The 15,733-nt window shown below is 33.8% G+C and overlaps 1 protein-coding gene across 1 annotated transcript in view; it reads left to right on the top strand.

The window, feature by feature from the left end:
• Positions 1-15,733, top strand: part of LOC117103165 — a 42,946-nt gene that overhangs the window by 20,504 nt on the left and 6,709 nt on the right. The window contains exons 19-40 of the mRNA XM_033243670.1: positions 321-730; positions 1,715-1,795; positions 4,389-4,433; positions 5,493-5,546; positions 6,164-6,250; positions 6,541-6,636; positions 8,198-8,245; positions 8,506-8,559; positions 8,744-8,905; positions 9,235-9,333; positions 10,339-10,383; positions 10,685-10,738; positions 10,980-11,690; positions 11,926-11,979; positions 12,099-12,206; positions 12,354-12,452; positions 12,564-12,716; positions 12,850-12,957; positions 13,219-13,326; positions 13,814-13,867; positions 14,879-14,986; positions 15,601-15,654. Of these exons, the coding sequence (XP_033099561.1) occupies positions 321-730; positions 1,715-1,795; positions 4,389-4,433; positions 5,493-5,546; positions 6,164-6,250; positions 6,541-6,636; positions 8,198-8,245; positions 8,506-8,559; positions 8,744-8,905; positions 9,235-9,333; positions 10,339-10,383; positions 10,685-10,738; positions 10,980-11,690; positions 11,926-11,979; positions 12,099-12,206; positions 12,354-12,452; positions 12,564-12,716; positions 12,850-12,957; positions 13,219-13,326; positions 13,814-13,867; positions 14,879-14,986; positions 15,601-15,654 (2,792 nt within the window). The remainder of the gene's footprint in view (positions 1-320; positions 731-1,714; positions 1,796-4,388; positions 4,434-5,492; positions 5,547-6,163; positions 6,251-6,540; positions 6,637-8,197; positions 8,246-8,505; positions 8,560-8,743; positions 8,906-9,234; positions 9,334-10,338; positions 10,384-10,684; positions 10,739-10,979; positions 11,691-11,925; positions 11,980-12,098; positions 12,207-12,353; positions 12,453-12,563; positions 12,717-12,849; positions 12,958-13,218; positions 13,327-13,813; positions 13,868-14,878; positions 14,987-15,600; positions 15,655-15,733) is intronic.

Below are 15,733 nucleotides of genomic sequence, written 5' to 3'. Positions count from 1 at the left end.
TGCACTACAGGCTGTTTCATGAGGTACTTCTAGCACCTGATGATTGCCATGATTACATACGATAAAACTGAAACTATCTGCCCTTAAATGTGTTTGTCATCTCAAATTAACACGAGCACTCCCTCGTTAGTTGCCATGCCTACATCATCGAAAATACAGTAGTGCAATATTTTACGAATGCCCGCATAGGAACCTTGGCCCTCGCAGAGGTCTGGTTTAAGCCGAGGAAGGAGAGGATACTCTATTTAGAACCTTTGCATATGGGTGGATTGGTTTATACATGATGTTAATTTATGTATAATATTTATGGTTTTTTTTAGGTGTCAAGGTGTATGATACAGATCTGACGCTTCAAAGCTCAGGGGTAATCGACATTAATAAGACAACAGTGAGGTTTGACTTCGACTTAGGATTGGACAGCACAGGAGCAGATGCCATATTAGATAACCAATGGAAATTGACAACTTTCGTCGCAGGGAAGATAGACGGGTCGGGTGTGAGAGATGTGAGAGAGACACAAGTACTCTCTCCTGATCAGAGTGGACGTTTGGTGGCTGCAGGAACAACAACTGTATTTAGAGGCCTGGAGGCTTCCATTGAACAAAGCGATCTGAATTGTCAAAATGATAATTATCTATGTGCTGAGCTGAAGCCAGCTAATGATGAAATGACCCTTGAAGGTGGTCCTCTGATTAGCTGTGCTGAAGTACAATGCGCACCTCCTCCTAGTCGTAAGTCTAAGCCAAAAAAGGAAAATATGTAATGGTTGTAAATTTTAAGTTAAAATTGTGAATGTTAGGATTTTTTACTTCTGTGTTTTCTGTGTGACCAAAATACTTATAACTTCTGGCTTAATGTCACAACATATTGCTATATGTTGAAACAGCCTGGCTTGTGTTTAAGAGCTCTTTTCATTTTTGTTTGTATTTATTAAGGTATGTTAACTTAACAGGTAATGTATCATCTGAGATCTAAATGTTACCTCATCAGATCATATTGATTCACAGTGATCTGGTGGGGTAGTTGTTTAGAAAAGGTTACAAAGGATACAGTGGCATTTTCATTTGAAAATGTTAATCTTATGTTGATTTAACCATACTTTTCTTTCTCCTCTCTCCTGTTGCTGTTGCCTGTTTCTTCAACTATTTGTAGAGGTGAGTTTAAGAGGTTAAGTGCTGATTAAAGATATACATTGTATATGTTTAATAATAAAATATTTAAGTTAATTATCTAATTTAATTATTGTGCATAATAATTAAAATTTTTATGAGATTATGCCATTATGAACAAATTATTTTGGTTTGGCACTATATAGATTTAATTTATTAATGTACTGTACAGTATGTTATTAATTTAAAATAATAGTTTGAAATATATATAATTTATATATTTTTTAAAATTTCTGAGACAATATTTTTTACCAAAATATAATATTTATATTTTGTTTTGTGAAGAAAATATTATAAGAAATTAAGTTTCATCATCATTACTAGCATCCTTCTCATCATCATCATCATCATCATCATCATCATCATCATCATCATCATCATCATCATCATCATCATCATCATCATCATCATCATCATCATCATCACCATTATCGTCATCGTCATCATCATTGTTATCAAATTTAACAATAATATACCAGTTACAAGTTAACAGGATTGTGTACCAATGTATATGCTGTTTATTTGACTAATCTTTGTGATTATCGCAGGTACTATCACCTGGACCCGTTGGCCCAAAAGGCCAGAAGGGAGAACCTGCAGACATCAATAACATGTTCCCTGGGGGAGTAAGTCAATTTAATCTTTTTACTTAATCTTATTCCTATTGATATTTCCAGGTTTCCACTGGTAGAGGAGATGTCAACCCTGTTGTTGGCCCAACAGGCCCTAAGGGTCAAAAGGGAGAGCCCGGAGAGGTTCCAGAGCTTGGCAGTGCAGTGAGTGATAATTCTAAGAATCAGAAACCCCTCCAATCACTTCTATTGTTGTTGATGTTTCATATGATTGTGCTATTGTAGGCTACAATTTCTGCTGAAAGGGTTCAAAAATTTTAAACTGTTTAACAGCAATTTTGATAAAAACCAAAACAAAAATAAAAGTTCTGTATAATTTTATTCAAACTGTACACCTGTGTGGAGTTGAATAGATTGGTGGTTAAGATGCTTGCCAGGGTCTTGTGATCAATTCTTTGGATCAATTCCTGTGACAGCTAAAACAATTCCACTCCCTAAGACTCATTATGAGACTTAGTTATCAAAGCCTAACTGGGGCCCGTGGGAGAGCAGTAGATATCTACTGAACATGATACATAGAAATTTATACCTCCATGCTATAGCGAAGAAAAAAAAAATTTCTTTATACCTACCAGCTAAAGGTATTTTCATTGCAGTATATAATTTCCACTGAATGCATTATATGAAAGTCAACAACATTTAGTGTTTATGTTTATTACGTTTGAAATTTAAGTAGTTTATATAGATTATTGTTGGTATAATATTGTAAACAAATTGAATGCAGACATGCCAAATTTTCAGAGTTTCTAATATGTGAAAAACTTTAAAAATGAATTTGTAAAATCCCTAAGTAACACCTTTTGGTATTATGCATTTAATTTGGTATATCAAGTTTTTGAAGTCTAGAAGACTATTAGAGATTTCAGGTTCAAATGTTTATTATAATCTTAGGAGACAAACTTTATAAAATAGGTTATATTAAGGAGGAAATAAAAAACTGGCATTAGGTAAATTCTTAAAAAAAATACTGTATTTTGAATGTAATCTGCACATAATTGTACTTTTTAAATTATTTCACAAAATATTTCAACAAATTCTGTTAAAGATGAATTAAAACAATTTAAAAGACATCTATTTAAATTAGCTTTCTATGTGTCTATAAACACTTAATTTTTAGGCCTTGAGGATTTACATTTATTTGCAGAAATATACATAGAATAAATATGTTAAAAGTACAAGTTTTATTGAAAGATAGAGATTTAGAGCCTTAAATTATATTTTTATAGCAAATATACAGCAGCGGCAACTCCCTGTAGTTTGATGCCACAACTATTTATTCCGATCCGATTAAAGTTATTTTGATTGCTAATCCATATTATTGTGGTCGAACAGCACATGAACCCCACCAGGGAAAGCCCTTTGATTCAGGAAAACCCCATCAGACTTATTGGACCCACTGTCTGCATCATTCTGGAGCTGCCGCTGCATATAATACTGTATAGGTTTACGTAATAAGTATTATAGTCTACATATAAGTTAGGTTAATTTAGATATAGATAATATTGTATAAAGAACCATGGTTATATAATATACATAATGAATTAATGATTGTTTATAATAAAGTCATAAGTAGTAAGTACCATTTGTAAAGGAAATGCTATTGCATTGATTCTGTACATCTAATTAATTATCATTGTTATTTGAAGTTAGTGATATTTAAGTGAAATTTATAAGAAAGAATGTACACAGTTCTCTTCAATAGCATTAACCTACAATAGATGAATTAGGTAGCATAGATAATGTACATCTACATTGCATTGTCTTTAATAAGGTATTTATATATTATTAGTAGTAGTTGCCTGGTAAACAAAATTTTAGCGCACCCCAAATTCAAACTGGACAGGTCCAAATCTGTATAAAATTTGGTTTACCAGGTTACTACTACTAACAATATATAATTGCAGAATGACCAGATAAAATTATTTGAATATTTCAGACATTTACGCATAATTTTGTAAAGTGACTTCTCCTTTATTTAAAACACATCATTTTAATTATGTAATATGAATCTGCGAGTTCTTAAATTTGAGGGGTCACTAAGTTGTGTAAGAAAGTTTTTTAGAGAAGGATGGAGGGGTTGAACGAGGAATGTCATTCACCTGCACAAACCAAATCCACTGAAGCATTGACCATGACTTGCATGCTAGCCTGGCACTCAAGGCCCTAAATAATTTAATACTAATTAAAACTTAATTTTTAATTAACTATTTAAATGCCTGAGTGTCATACAAGTAGGGAATTTATATGGACTCCAAAACAGATCAAAATAATTAATCAAATTTTATATATTCACATAGATTTAATTAATTGGCCAATAATCAATAGTAACCTGTGAAATTTAAAATTTTATAAATTAGAAAAAGGAAAGTTGTTTTAAAGCGAACTCATGAATACACATTTAAAGACAAGGACACAATCTATGGGTCTGTTACTTTGATCTGTTTTGGGCAAATATTTTATATTTTTGCATTTTTCCTAACAGTTTCAGCCCGTCCAAGGTCCCCCTGGACCTCCAGGACCAGCGGTGAGTCTTATATACATTGTTCTTAATTTGTACTTTCTTGTTTTTTCCCCCCCTGAATTTTAGTTTCCAATGGGTCCACCGGGACCAGCAGGTGCACCTGGATCGCCAGTAAGTTGTTCACCCTTTGTAATTAGTGAACGAAAGATTGAAATTTTGACCTAAATATCAAAAATTTAAATAATTTCTTGTATCACAAACTATAATGATTATCCATATAGTAAAGTTGTCATAGTGCCCTCTATTGCTTGAAACAGACAAAAATGTATACAAACATTCTGCCATTGTATCATTTTTTTTATTCAGTTTTCTACTCAAAATTTCAATGATGCTTCATGAATAATTTCAATGGGTGTTGGCATTTGATGGTGTTTTTAAAATATTGAGTGTAAAAAAAAAATAAGTATTGTAAAAAAAATAACCAATAATTATCATATTTTACTCTGTTCTGTAATTTTTAATGCAGTAGGTAAAAAATTTTTGTTTTCCATTGGGCTCCTTTTAATTATTTTTGTATCTAGTTTGTTTTATTGAGCAACAGCAAGAAATATTTCATCTAGTTGAAAATTGGAGTTTTAGAATAGAATAATTCTTTAAAAAGAAATAGTAATGATAATATTTAGTTTGGTTTTATTTAACGATAGCAAAAACATATTTCATCTAGAAGGACATTTTTAAATAGGGAATTTTAAATAGAATGAAAGTTATGCAAAAATAAAGTGTTAAAAAGGAGATAGTAATGATAATAATATCGGAGATGAGAATTGATAAAACAGAAACTGTAACATCTAAACAAATTTAATAAAGATAAATAAGATACCAGTACTACAGTAAGATATTATTGTTGTTAATATTTACTATTATTGTTATTATTATTGTTATTTTTATTGTTATTATTATTATTATTGTAATTATTTTTATTATTTGTATTATTTTTATTATTACTATTATTATTAATGTAATTATTAGCATTATTATTTGTGTTATTACTAGTATTATAATAATAATGTTTTTATAAAGTTTTTTACAAATATGGAAACGGAACACTTGATCGAACGTAAAATTACTAGTTGGTATACAGTAGGTAAAGATGAAAGTATTTATATCTTTATAATACATTTAAAATTTAGGAGCATTTAAATGTTAACTTGTGAGAACATTCAATTTTAGGGAGGACGTGGAGGACCAGGTCCAAGAGGATCAGCTGGGTCACCAGGCCTAAGGGTAAGAATATACACTTTCTTAGTTCCTATGCATGTAGGCCTAATGTAAAGGAATTCTCTGTGTGTGGGTGGGTGGGTGTGGGTGTGTGTGTGTGGACATTGTCAGGAAAAGTTTTACAATATTTTGTTTCACTGACATTGACAAGCCTAATGGTCAACTTTAGGATTAAGAGTTAAGAGTTGTCTAAATAGTCATCCATCACTTTATCACAGTTGATGTACAATTGTACATTTTCACTACCACAGCATAGCACAATAATCAGCCTGAATGTGTTTTCAAGTTTTAAAGATTATGTGTATATACTGTACAATTTCAGTAATGTAACTTCACTTTTATTCTGCATAGGAACATTGATGCCAGCTAGGGCTCTGGTTTATACACAATGCTAATTCTGTTAAAAATAAATATTATATTGGCTTATGGAAAAGAAAACTGCAATATAATAATGCATGTATGTATACTGTAATAATAGTAATAAAAATATATTAATACAAATGTTTTCTCTACAAAAATAGCAAGAATATAATATGTATAATCATCAGAATGAAAGGACTTAATTAAACAATCTACAATTTACAGAATATTGTAATGTTATAAACTTGTATGCTCTTCCATAGGGAGACAATGGTATAGATGGATTAAATGGTCTTCCAGGATCACCCGGCCAGCCAGGACCCCCAGGACCCCCAGGACCCCCAGGCGAGGTAGTACAGAGAAATTGTCTTTAAACATTAATTTTGTCTGTTTAATAGTTATTGAATAACTGAGTAATTATGATTTAAGTTATAAAGTATTGTTATATTGTGAATTTAAGTAGATGTTTTCATCTTTAATATTTATTGTGTACACTTGCTGATCATGTTTAATTACTATAAATGATTTAATTTGCAGTATAGCCAAGGATGATTCTGTTTAGTCCAGATGATTTTCATTATATTCTGGGGCCATGTGAAATGATTAACAATAAAAAGCATGCCAATATTTTGTATTGCAGTTGGTTGCAGCTGCCACAGTAGGCAAGACTAGCCAGTACAAAGGGCCCGCATATCCCTCGGGCTATGCTGGGTACGGCAATCTGGGTGCAGTAACTGTAAGTCATAATACATGTACATTATATTCACTGCTTTTTTTTTTGCTTTTTTTTTTCTCCCTTCCACATCTTAAATATCCCCACAACCTTACAGACGGTTGCTAGTGCTACCTCCGGCGGTTTTGGATACAAAGGACCTGGACCCTACTATGGGGCCAGCCTAGGTTACGCTCAGGCTCAAGTTGTAAGTGTCTGTACGCTACTAACCCACTTGTGCTTGGAGTTGTCTTGTGAACGATTAGTGCATTTGGATATGAAGACTATAAATTTAGAAATGACAGATATTAATAAGGCATGAGAGGAAACCCTGGGTGTAATTCAACATTTATGCTGGTCTGCTCGAGAAACTGTGGGCTGATCAGTTGTACTTTTATGTAAATTTTATAACATTCTATATAATTAGAAATATTCGTTTTCGGTATGTATGGGTTAAGAATGAAGAAATGTTTTCCTCTTGTTAGAATACTTCAGGGTATCATTCTAATTAATGTTAGTTCCCTGTTGTGATTATATAGGGTACTTTTTTCACTTACAGTCAACTGTTCATCACTAAAATTAACTATGAGGAATAATTATTCCTAAAATTAACAGATGTGCAAAACCTTTTAAAGACATATTATCTTGACCGTTTTCCCTTAAAATTTAATTTAAAAAAAATTAAAAATAACAACTTGTGCATGTTACTAGTAAATCTTCTTTCTTGTCATGTTTTTAGGGAATATGATAATATCACAATTAGTTTAGATAGTTCAGACATGTTATTATGTTAAAAACAGTGTAAATTCTCAACTGTAAAATTTCTTTGCAAGTTTCTAAATACAAATATCTAAAATGTTGCCATCTCTCTTTAAATAACTTGGTAATATTTTATCAATGTGAATTTATCCAATGTCAAATTTTATGGCTTTAAATGATCTTCCCACATTAAAGTATGTCGGGTGGTAAATTCAGTGTTAACGCTTGCTACTATTAATGCACCTATATAGTTGCTACTATACTAACTGCTCATGTTTTAAGCTTTGAACGTGATTCACTTAATACTAGCATATCTAGGAGGTATGGGGTGGGCTGTTGAGGGTACAAACGTTAAGTGGGAGTGCTTGGTGATTGGTTGGGTTTGGGCTTTACTTGGCAAAATAAGGTGATATGAGTTATTTTTCATCTGTTGTAATGTAGTTTTTTTGCTCGGCTAATTTCCAGTTTAGTGCACCTGGGAAGGGTGAATGATTGTTTATGGGGTAACGATTGTCCCAAGCCTCCTTTTCCCCCAATCGTCCTTAGATATGCCACTGCATTTAACGGATCACACTCATATTTTTTGTGATTCATACTATTATCAAGTTATACCAGAAGAAATCTAACATTAAGAGTAACTGGAGTCAGATTGTAGTAATGTGTGAATGCAGTTAATAGAATGCAGTTAACTAAATGAAACTAAGAGAATGCATAGAAACTGACTTTTACATAATTACAATTATAAGACTAATTTCATAAAGAGTTAATATTTTTTGTAATAATTATTGGCGAACAGTTACTAAAATGTTAATTAATTGACACTTAGGCTGGACCACCAGGACCACGAGGACCACCAGGGCCAGCTGGAATCAGAGTAAGTAAACTATCTCTTTCAAGAATACACATACACACACATATGCATACACATCTGTATTATATTTATGTATTACTGTATATAAATAATCAGAAATCAATCATTTTCTCATAATTGCAGTTGTTAATATTTTAAGCAAAACATAGGTAGAAAATAAACTGATGTGCCACAAATTTTACAGTTGATGTTTCTGAAATATACCTATTTTATTCTCTTAAAAAGAGAAAACATTTATAAATGTGTTTTTATTTTTATTTCAGGGACCCCAAGGTATTGCAGGAAACCCTGGAGAATCTGGTGATGTTGGCCAACCTGTAAGTAAATTGTATATATTTCAAAACATTTTGAGTTAAAGAAGCTGATACTCCTTAACAAATGATATTAAATTGTGATTGTTAGTAACAAGTGACAAAATCAGTGTATTTATAATTGGTTTAATTGAGAAAGGTGCGATAAAAATGCTTGACCATTGACCACTGACCATTTATTGATTTACAGGGACCTTCAGGACCAATGGGACCACCCGGACAACAAGGACGTGAAGGAGAATCTGGAGATGATGGTAGAGATGGAGCCCCAGGACCAATGGGTCCAGCTGGATCAAAGGGACCCCGAGGTATGCCAGGACCAATGGGAATGGCTGGACCAAAGGGACACAGAGTAAGTGTTTATTACAGACATAAAAACTTTCAATAATTTGGACCATATGGCTGCACATATAGAAAACAGAATGTTTATCTATTTGATGTTAGGGGGTGAGGGTGATGGGTTGGTTGAAGATAAATGTTCTTAATGGAGGAAGGAAAATAATATACGATTTTGATCCGCAGTTATACAGAGCAGTGGTAGATTGGGCTATTTTTCAATCAGTAATTATTTGGGTTCCAGTCTATCCCTGTCATTTGCACATTGAGAGTGAGCTAGGGGGTGAACCCTGTTATGTAATAGATTTTTCCAGTTTAATACCAACATACTTTGATATTTTCTAGGGTTTCATGGGAATGAGAGGTGCTAAGGGAGACCAAGGTAATGCTGGTGCCCGTGGTTCCGATGGTGAGGCTGGCCAAACTGGTGCTCCTGGAGCCCCAGTAAGTATAAAGCTTGTCTATTTTAAAAACAACCTTTATTATATTTAAATTTAAAACTTTATTACAAACATAAATAACACATTCGTTATTACAGTTGAATAAAAATTAATAATGAAAAAGTCTCGGAATACAAAATTAACACATAAAAGAAAAAAATACAGTACAATTAAAATATATTCTTAAATATAGATGATAACAAAGTACAAAATACATTAGACAGCAAATTAAAAGTACAAAATACATAAGACAGCAAATTAAAAACGGGTTAAGACATAAAGAATATATTTAATTATTTAATTAATTAATTAATACAATTTCATATACAAAATATTACAAATACAAAGAAAAATAATTATTGTAATTAAGTACAATACGCAATTATTATTATTGTTATTATTATTATTATTATTATTATTATTATTATTATTATTGGCAAAAAGCTTGGTCAAAATTTATGTAGTGTTATTATTTTATTATTCTATTTTAAAATATAATAAAATGGAAGCATAGCTTAATAATAATATACAGTATATATGTTTTAATATTTTGAGTAAACTAGTATGTTTACTTTGTTGTTTTACTGTATGTATCTCAAATTTTAATACAGTATACTCTCAATTTAACTATAATATTGCCACTGAGGAAGGACTAGTGTTGTCACAAAGCTCTTGTTCTATCAAAATAGCAACACTGTTAAATTATATTGTGTCTGTGAAATTTATATTTCTTTGATAATAATAAATAATAATACTAATAATTTATTTAAATAAATATGTAATTTAATTCCCCTTTTAAACTAATCAATAATGATTGTTTCCTTTCTAGGGTGAATCTGGTGCACCCGGCGCAGCAGGTGCAATCGCTGTCTCTTATACACATCTAGATGTGTATAAGAGACAGCTATAGCATAATGTCAATTAACAACTAATGATGAAAAGCTTTTGTTTATTTGCTTGTTTCTCATATATCATTTATTGTAATCTTATTCAATTTCTTTCTTGACAGGGTGCCAGAGGAGAAGATGGTGCCCCAGGAAGCCAAGGTGCACCAGTAAGTCAATGGAATTTAGTATTCAAGCATGTAAAATAATTGGATTTAGACATATTATAAATATCCTTTACTATTCAATAATAGAATTGCATCTTCATTCATACATTTTAACTGCAGAAATTAATTTCTGTTTTTTGAGTCACAATGATTATGTTTCTTTGATAGTTTGTATAAAGTCACTAAAATCTAAATTGGCAATAATTTAATTAATTAAATCCAATATTGTTGAAGAAATCGGTGAGGTGGTGCATGTGCATGTAAGAATTTTATGTATTTTATCTTGATTTTTTTTATACTATAGGGTCCATCTGGTGCCCCAGGATCGCCGGGATTCCCGGGACCTTCCGGAGCTAAGGTACAGTTCTAGGTTAATTTTACTTGTTCTTGATTTAATAATTGTACATAAAATTATATACAGTACTGAAGACTTACAGTAATAAGCAAAAGCTCAAAAAGATCATTTTATATACTCTATTAAGTACCTAATATATTTGGTAAGAATTTTTTAGGGGACCTAAAAGAAATGGTTATGTTAAATAAGTTCCTTAATAATATTAGCTTTATTGATATTTATATGGATTTGTGTTGCATTGTAGGGAGAGGCTGGTGCAGAAGGTGCCCGAGGACAGACTGGATCACAGGGAGCACGTGGAGAACGTGGTCCAGGTGGACAACCAGGTATCCCAGGAAAGGCTGGAGTTGCAGGAAGAGATGGAGCCCCAGGAGCTAAGGGAGAAGTTGGACCTGCTGGAGCACAAGGACAGCCTGGATTCCAAGGAGCAAGAGGAGCCCCTGGCGCTGCTGGAGCCCCAGGAGCTGCTGGTGGCAAAGGAGACACTGGCCCACAAGGTCTTCAGGGAGAACGAGGTGAGATGGGACCACAAGGAGCAAGAGGAGAGGGTGGACCAGCTGGACCCCCAGGAGAAGCTGGTGAAGATGGCAAGAGAGGACAGGCTGGTGCCCCAGGAGTACAAGGACCAACTGGACCTCAAGGTGAACGTGGACCAGGTGGACCAAGTGGTGCCCCAGGACCAGGTGGAGCTCCAGGAGCTGCTGGACCACAAGGAGAACGTGGTGCAAGAGGAGAACCAGGAGCAAAGGGATCTGAAGGTGACCAAGGACGACAGGGTGATGCCGGTATCCCAGGCCCACGTGGTCTCCCAGGATCACCAGGAAAGGAAGGACGAGATGGCAAACCAGGCCCACAAGGAGCAGGTGGTGATGATGGTCGCCCAGGTAGCCCAGGTCCACAAGGAGAACGTGGTCCAGCAGGTGTAACAGGACTTACAGGAGCAAAGGGTGATGTTGTAAGTTTCAAACTACATTTTGATAATTACTAGAGTTCACATATTTTATGCCACTTAACTACAATATTATCCACATAGGCAGATTATTTATCATATTTTAAAAATAGGATATCTCATTTTCCTCTAAATATCAAATATAAATTATAAAAAGTTTCATCTAACCAACTGATATAAATATATAGTCCTATACATGCTATCAATTTAAAAACTAATTACTATGTTTTCCCCCTTCTAGGGAGATACTGGACCAGAGGGACCACAGGGTGAGCGTGGTGCACCAGGACCAGGAGTAAGTATATATATATATATATAGGAATCAGTTATGAATTTTTTTTAAATTTAATTAGTATTTATCATAAACTTGTTATATTGATAATAATGGCATATTGTTTTGTTACAATCTATTAGGGAGAACCAGGTAAACTTGGTAACCCAGGAGCACCAGGACCAGCAGGTGCAGCTGGACCACAAGGAGAACGAGGACCAGCAGGAGCCCCAGGACAACAAGGTTTCATGGTGGGTTATGATGCACAAAACTTATTTATCTTAAAGGGAAAAAATGTAATGTAAATGTAATTGTATCATCCTGAATTTATATTTGAAAAGTATGTCTAGATTTCTATACCACATGTACCTGATGCCTATCTTGTTTTCTTCTTGCAGGGTAGCCCAGGATCTCCTGGAGCACAAGGTGAGGCTGGTCCACCAGGAGAAGGTGGTGCTAAGGGAGAGACTGGACAATCTGGCCCACAGGGACCAAGGGTAAGTGCTTAAGAGCTGTACAATTAAATTCCTTCTTCTGATACCAAATATGTAAATATAAAAACAATAATTAAGGAATAAAAAGTAACAAATATTTTTATCTCAATCAAGGGTGAACGAGGTAGCCCAGGAGAACGAGGTGTTGCAGGATCCCCAGGAGCTGCAGGTCTGAGAGGACGAACTGGTAGTGCCGGTTCTGATGGACAGAAGGGAGCACCAGGACCAGCAGGATCAAGAGGTGAACCAGGCCCACAAGGTTTGAGCGTAAGTAACTCTTCTATTATAAAGCATAAACTTGATTTTATTTCAAAATTTTAAGCTTTATGTTTTTTAAATCTGCATTGCATTTTCTTAATCTGTATTGGCAAGAAGTATGTTTTTCTTCTTGTAATAATAGGGTGTACAAGGAGAACGAGGTCCAGCTGGTATTGCAGGAGGTAGAGGACCACAAGGTGAGCGAGGCGCTGCTGGACCAGCAGGACCTGCAGGAAAGTCTGGTGAACGAGTAAGTACCCCACTCATCTTATGTTGGTATCATTATTCACTTAATGAAAATTCATTTCAAATTTGTGTGTGACTCACTAAATTGAATTAAAAGAATACAAATGTTAAAGCAAATGATGCATCAAAAAAGAAAGAAAATGGTACATTTTGAAATATCATAGTATATATGTGTTCTTGAAATCACTTAAAAACACGCAAAACGCAAAATTAAACTAAAGAGATTCTACTCTTAAATTTGTTATGTTCATCTCTTCAACTTTAGGGACCAGTTGGCGCAATAGGACCTACAGGACCACCAGGACTTCCAGGTGAGAAGGGAGATGTTGGTGAGCCTGGTCCTTATGGTGCCCAAGGAGCCAGAGGAGAACAGGTATGCTACAATACAGCTATTGTACTTTGCCTACTGAAATTGATAAGTGGTATGATTTTTGAGTGACAATGATAATAATTCACATAGAAGTTAATTGTAACCAACACATTTAAAAATTTCTATTGATTAATTTAACTTGTATAGCAATATATATAAAATATTTTTGTAATCACATTTCTAATTGGTACATTTTATGTTTATCTATTTTTTACTCACATCTTTGTTTTTCTTTAGAAACGTCCATACATCATCCTATACTTTCATTATCCTGTCATTCCACCAGGTTTCATCTTTCGTTATTTTCATTTCTTTTTTCAACCATTTAATATTTTTTCCTTTTCATCAATTGTTTTGTTTTCATTTTTCTTTATCATTGTCATCATTTCAGCTATTTTAATTTATCATATTTTCGAACAGTCTACCATTAGATCTGTGCGGGCATTTTTTCCCCTTTTAAACTAATCAATAATGATTGTTTCCTTTCTAGGGTGAATCTGGTGCACCCGGCGCAGCAGGTGCAATCGGTATGCCAGGACCCCCAGTAAGTTAACCAATAGTTATTTTGGGTACCTAAATTAATTAAAATTTTGAAATTCATTTCTTGGTGTTCTTCAGGGAGAACGAGGCTTGCAGGGCCAAGCAGGGCTACAGGGATTCACGGGTAAACGTGTAAGTTTTTAATAGGATCCCATACATATCAGGGCTAACCTAGATTCAACTGCACCAAAAGCTTTGTAGTTTAGTTGTTTGTGATCCCATAATACTGTAACTGTTGATTGGTCCAACTGAAAAATGTGAGGTAGCAGCATACATGCTTTTAGTAAGTCACCATAGAGTCCTAAAAATTTCCCAGGTTTGTACATACCAGTTGCTGCCCGTGCTGTTTTGAGTTTAATATTAAAATAATTTTAATGTTATCTCTTGTTTATGTCGAATTGTCTAGTCGATTAAATTGTTGCTATATTTGTTGCATAGATCTGACAAACTTTATTTGATGGTGTATTGGTGAATGGATGTTTGTGTTTCTCTGTGTCTTTGTTGCTCTGATCTAGTTTATCTCTAAAATGGTGTACACTTATATATATTGCTGTTCTTGATTGTTATTGATTTATACCTTAACACTGCTTTTAATGAATTTGTCGATACTGGTGTTGGTGCTCATAGTAATCTGATGAATTCAGTTTTTTTTTCTGTATAACGTTAAGTGCCATTGTTGTTAGTAGCTATTGCAGAAGAATTGTTTGTTTGTGTAGAACTTTTCTATAATAAGTATTGCATGCTAATGCTAATAGTGTAGTTAACATGTAGCTAATTGTGATTGAGAAATACACATATATATATACATATACATATATATATTTATATATATATATATGTATTTGTTTATATAACTCTATATTCATTTATATTTGTTAATAATATATATATATATATATATGTATATATATATTATGTAAAAATTAAACTCTGAGCATGCACACAAGATATTTCGAGCAGACAGAACCTGAGAAATTATTTTGAATGATACTTATATTTGTAATTGTGATGTTAGGGTCCTGCTGGAGGACAAGGGCGAAAAGGAGATACTGGTTCACCAGGAGAAAGAGGAGCACCTGGACCATCAGGACCAAGTGGACAAACAGGTGCCCCAGGACAACAGGCAAGCCTACAGTTTAATTCTTAATATTTGGATAATGGTAATGGTAATGGTTGGAGACTTATATAGTGCATAATACATGGTCTCTATGCGCTCGAGACTAGATGTTGCACTTTACAATAACTTACTCCTCCCCTAAGGGTCACTTCATGTCTTCAGCAGCCAGTAAACCTGCGCACTTTCATCTGTCCACAACAGGGGCCGAATGAACCAGTACACCGGGGTAACCCCCTACTCATCTCGAAAGATGTACTGGGTTCTTTAAAGTGCACATGAGCATTTGTGTACACTGGGCCTACAGTTTATAGGGATAAGGAAACTTGTTCCACCACCAGAACTATAGGAGCGAGCCGGCAATATTGTTGGCTATTATCACGGTGCCCCTGCTTTAACCGCTCGGCCATTTGGCGATAATGCTATATTACCAGAAGAAACCATGGTGATGGAACTTGTGAATTTGAATAAACATGGTTTTTTTTCAGTGTTATTAAAATATCAAAACTCTATTCTAAATATACCATATTAGTCAATTGTTATAATAGTATTGTGATTTATATAATTATTGAGAATTTATTTTTGTGGTAATGTGTTTAATGTTCTATATTGAATTTTCACAGGGAGCTCCAGGTGTTTCTGGACCCAAGGGAGAGCGAGGTGAAGGTGGTGCTGTTGTAAGTAATTCATACGTTTATATTTTTGCATTTCCTCTATGATGTAATGAGGTTTTTAGATAAACTTTTTAATAATCCA

Source organism: Anneissia japonica, unplaced genomic scaffold, assembly GCF_011630105.1.
Source record: "Anneissia japonica isolate Jap-2015-1 unplaced genomic scaffold, ASM1163010v1 scaffold2652_len1590060_cov184, whole genome shotgun sequence".
Classification (NCBI taxonomy): domain Eukaryota; kingdom Metazoa; phylum Echinodermata; class Crinoidea; order Comatulida; family Comatulidae; genus Anneissia; species Anneissia japonica.
The sequence above is the reverse complement of the archived record's forward strand: the minus strand, read 5'-3'. Positions and strand labels throughout refer to the sequence as shown.